This window comes from Bison bison, unplaced genomic scaffold, assembly GCF_000754665.1.
Source record: "Bison bison bison isolate TAMUID 2011002044 unplaced genomic scaffold, Bison_UMD1.0 scf7180017845962, whole genome shotgun sequence".
In the NCBI taxonomy this organism is placed as follows: Eukaryota; Metazoa; Chordata; class Mammalia; order Artiodactyla; family Bovidae; genus Bison; species Bison bison.
The window spans coordinates 24,199-26,867 of record NW_011476535.1 but is presented as its reverse complement, the minus strand read 5'-3'; the positions used below and the strand labels follow the sequence as shown (position 1 = coordinate 26,867).

Genomic DNA, 2,669 nt, shown 5'->3' with positions numbered 1-2,669 from the left:
CTCCTCCGGCCTCGCGGCGGGAAGGCCCCGTGTCCCGAACGCGGGCGCCGGAGCCCGGGGGCTCCGGCGCCCGCGTTCGGGACACGGGGCCTTCCCGCCGCGAGGCCGGAGGAGGCGGGGGCAGCCCCCCCAGGGCAGGGTCCGGGGACGGGAGGACGCGCGGGTGCGTTGGTGACCGTGACGTTCTCACCAAGCGAAGCGCCCGTGCGAGGAGCTCGGCTCAGTAGCAAGTGATCGAAGGCGTCATGGAAGTCTGTCGGTTGATGAGAAACCAGTGCGCAGAAAGCAGCCTTCTCCGCTCTCCAGCCCTGGAAGATCATGCCCCCCGTCTCCCATTACTCCTTCACACTGGCCGCCTCAGCCCGCAGGCTCTCGTTTCCGAACTCTGACAAGCGTGGGGAGTTTCCTCTCTCCGTTCCCTAGCAGAGGAGAAGGGGCCCTGGCTTTGGATGTTTCTGACAAACTGGCCATCACACACACTCCTTTTTGTGGGTTTCCATAACCCTGGATTTCGTTGTTGTTCGCTTGCTCAGTCGTGTCCGCCTCTGCACACCCGTGGACCGCAGCACTCCGGGCTCCCCTGACCTCCACTCTGTCCCTGAATTTGCCCTAATTCATATCCATTGAAAGTGTTAGCCTCTTAGTCCTGCCCGACCCTTCGTGTCCCTGTGGACTGTAGCCCGCCATGGGATTCTCCAGGCAAGAATACTGGAGTGGGTAGCTATTCCCTTCTCCAGGGCATCTCCCCGACTCTGGGAACGAACCTGGGTCTCCCGCGTTGCAGGCGGATTCTTTACGGTCTGAGCCACCAGGGAAGCCCTGAAAGACTGAGGGCAGGAGGAGAGGGGGCAACTGAGGATGAGATGGTTGGATGGCATGGCCGACTCAATGGGCATGAGTTTGAGCAAACTCTGCAAGATAGTGAAGGACAGGGAAGCCTGGCATGCTGCAGTCCATGGCGTTGCAAAGAGTCAGACACGACTGGGTGACTGGACAGCAGCCACAGATGTCCACTGAGTTGTAACCCTGGTTACGTCCCCTTGTCAAATGATTCATTGTGCTGGGGAGGGAGGTTCCTCCGACTTCCCTCAGAAGGAAGGATCGTGGCCAGATTCCTAGTGCCCATCATGGCGTTTCACAAATTACATTAGATATTGAGACTCTATAGGCTTTAATGAAGTAGGTAGGACACAACCTCAGCCTTCAAGAAGGTGGCTTCTCCTGAGAGAGCCTCTCTGTTTCTTTCCTTAGTAGATGTTGTGTTCATTTATCTATCAAGCACTTAGCAAGTTTGTTGCTGTGTCACTTGTAAGAAAAAGTCAGAAAGACTTAAGCGGAGCTCACGCTTGCTGAGCACCTGTACACTGCCTCGCTGACGTCTTCACGTATTTATCTGAACCATCCTGACGCCTCTGTGAGGTAAAAGGTCCCATCCCTGCCTAGAGGTGGGGAAGCCGAGCCTGAGAGAGGATTTCTCAGGGATGCTAAGTGGGAGAGTGGAGAGACACTCAGGTCCTGGACTCAGCACGTGCTCTCCTTACACTGCAACCCAGAAAACGTGTTCCCTGCCTGACGCTGTGTTTCAGGGATAAGTGACTGCCCTAAGTGCAACAATTTCCATAAAACTCACTTGTAAAAGCCAGTCTTTCCTTCCTCAAGTTCCACTGGCAGAGAACAGAGAGTTGTGATGCTGGGTGGAAAGTGTCTGGTAGGTATAGACCCAGACAAAGGGGAGCAGCCTAGCTGGGAAGAAGGGGTGACGGGAGAATTATCTGGGATGATGATGAAACAGGTGGATTCTGAAGGAGGGGTGGTCAGATCCAAGGGCGTGGTCACGGTGGAGGAGTTTAGGTAGAGAGAGCGGCTGAGTCAAGTCACGGGATTTGGGCATCTTTTGATTTTTGTTGTTATTGCTGTGGTCATGTTTCTGACTGTGTCCTGGTGAAGCATTTCTTTAAGTAAAACCTTTTTCTAAAAAGTAAAAAGCTTTTTAAAACACGGACATTTTTCTTCCCCTCTCTTTTCCTTTTAGGCCCGAAACGCGGAAAAGGCCATGTAAGTATCAAGTCCCTTTTGTCTGCAAATTTTATGCTGCTTGATTGCCAGCTTGGAGCTCTTTTTCTTTTTGGTCTTTGGGTACACGTCTCTTCTTCTCCCTGTGTTGAAGTAGCGTGCACACATCTGCCCATGTATTTATCTCCCCTGAAGTGTTTTCTCGCCGCTCCCAGAACTTACGCTGAAGGGGAGGCGGGCCTGTGAGAGCCGCAGTCCATCATGCCAGTGTTTTAATACCGTAGCGGGGCGCTGAGCTTCCCACTGTCCTTACCTGCTGTGTGGGTAGAGGGGATATGGGGGTGTTCAGGAGTACAAGTCCGTATGAACCCTGCTCTTTGGAACATGGAAAGCCATGATGTCTCTGGTTGCTTGACAGCAGTGTGTATGTGTGTATATGAGTGAGGAGCGGCAGCTAACATGGTCATGAGCAGACCTGCCCGTCCAGGAACTTGGCTGATGAGAGGCCTGTGAGCAGGATCTAACGGTCTTCTCTCTTCCCGGTAGGACGGCCTTAGCAAGATTTCGCCAGGCTCAGCTGGAAGAGGGGAAAGTAAAGGTTGGTTTAAAGCTTCCTCGTGGGTTTTCCAGTAGGAAGGACGAGCGCAGGCAGACTT

General features: G+C 53.7%; 1 protein-coding gene across 1 annotated transcript in view; it reads left to right on the top strand.

Annotated features, from left to right (window-relative positions):
• The first annotated feature begins 1,780 nt into the window (after positions 1-1,780).
• Positions 1,781-2,669, top strand: part of LOC104987185 (pre-mRNA-splicing factor ISY1 homolog) — a 15,109-nt gene continuing 14,220 nt past the window's right edge. Inside the window, exons 1-3 of the mRNA XM_010837982.1 lie at positions 1,781-1,837; positions 2,033-2,055; positions 2,560-2,611. Of these exons, the coding sequence (XP_010836284.1) occupies positions 1,781-1,837; positions 2,033-2,055; positions 2,560-2,611 (132 nt within the window). The remainder of the gene's footprint in view (positions 1,838-2,032; positions 2,056-2,559; positions 2,612-2,669) is intronic.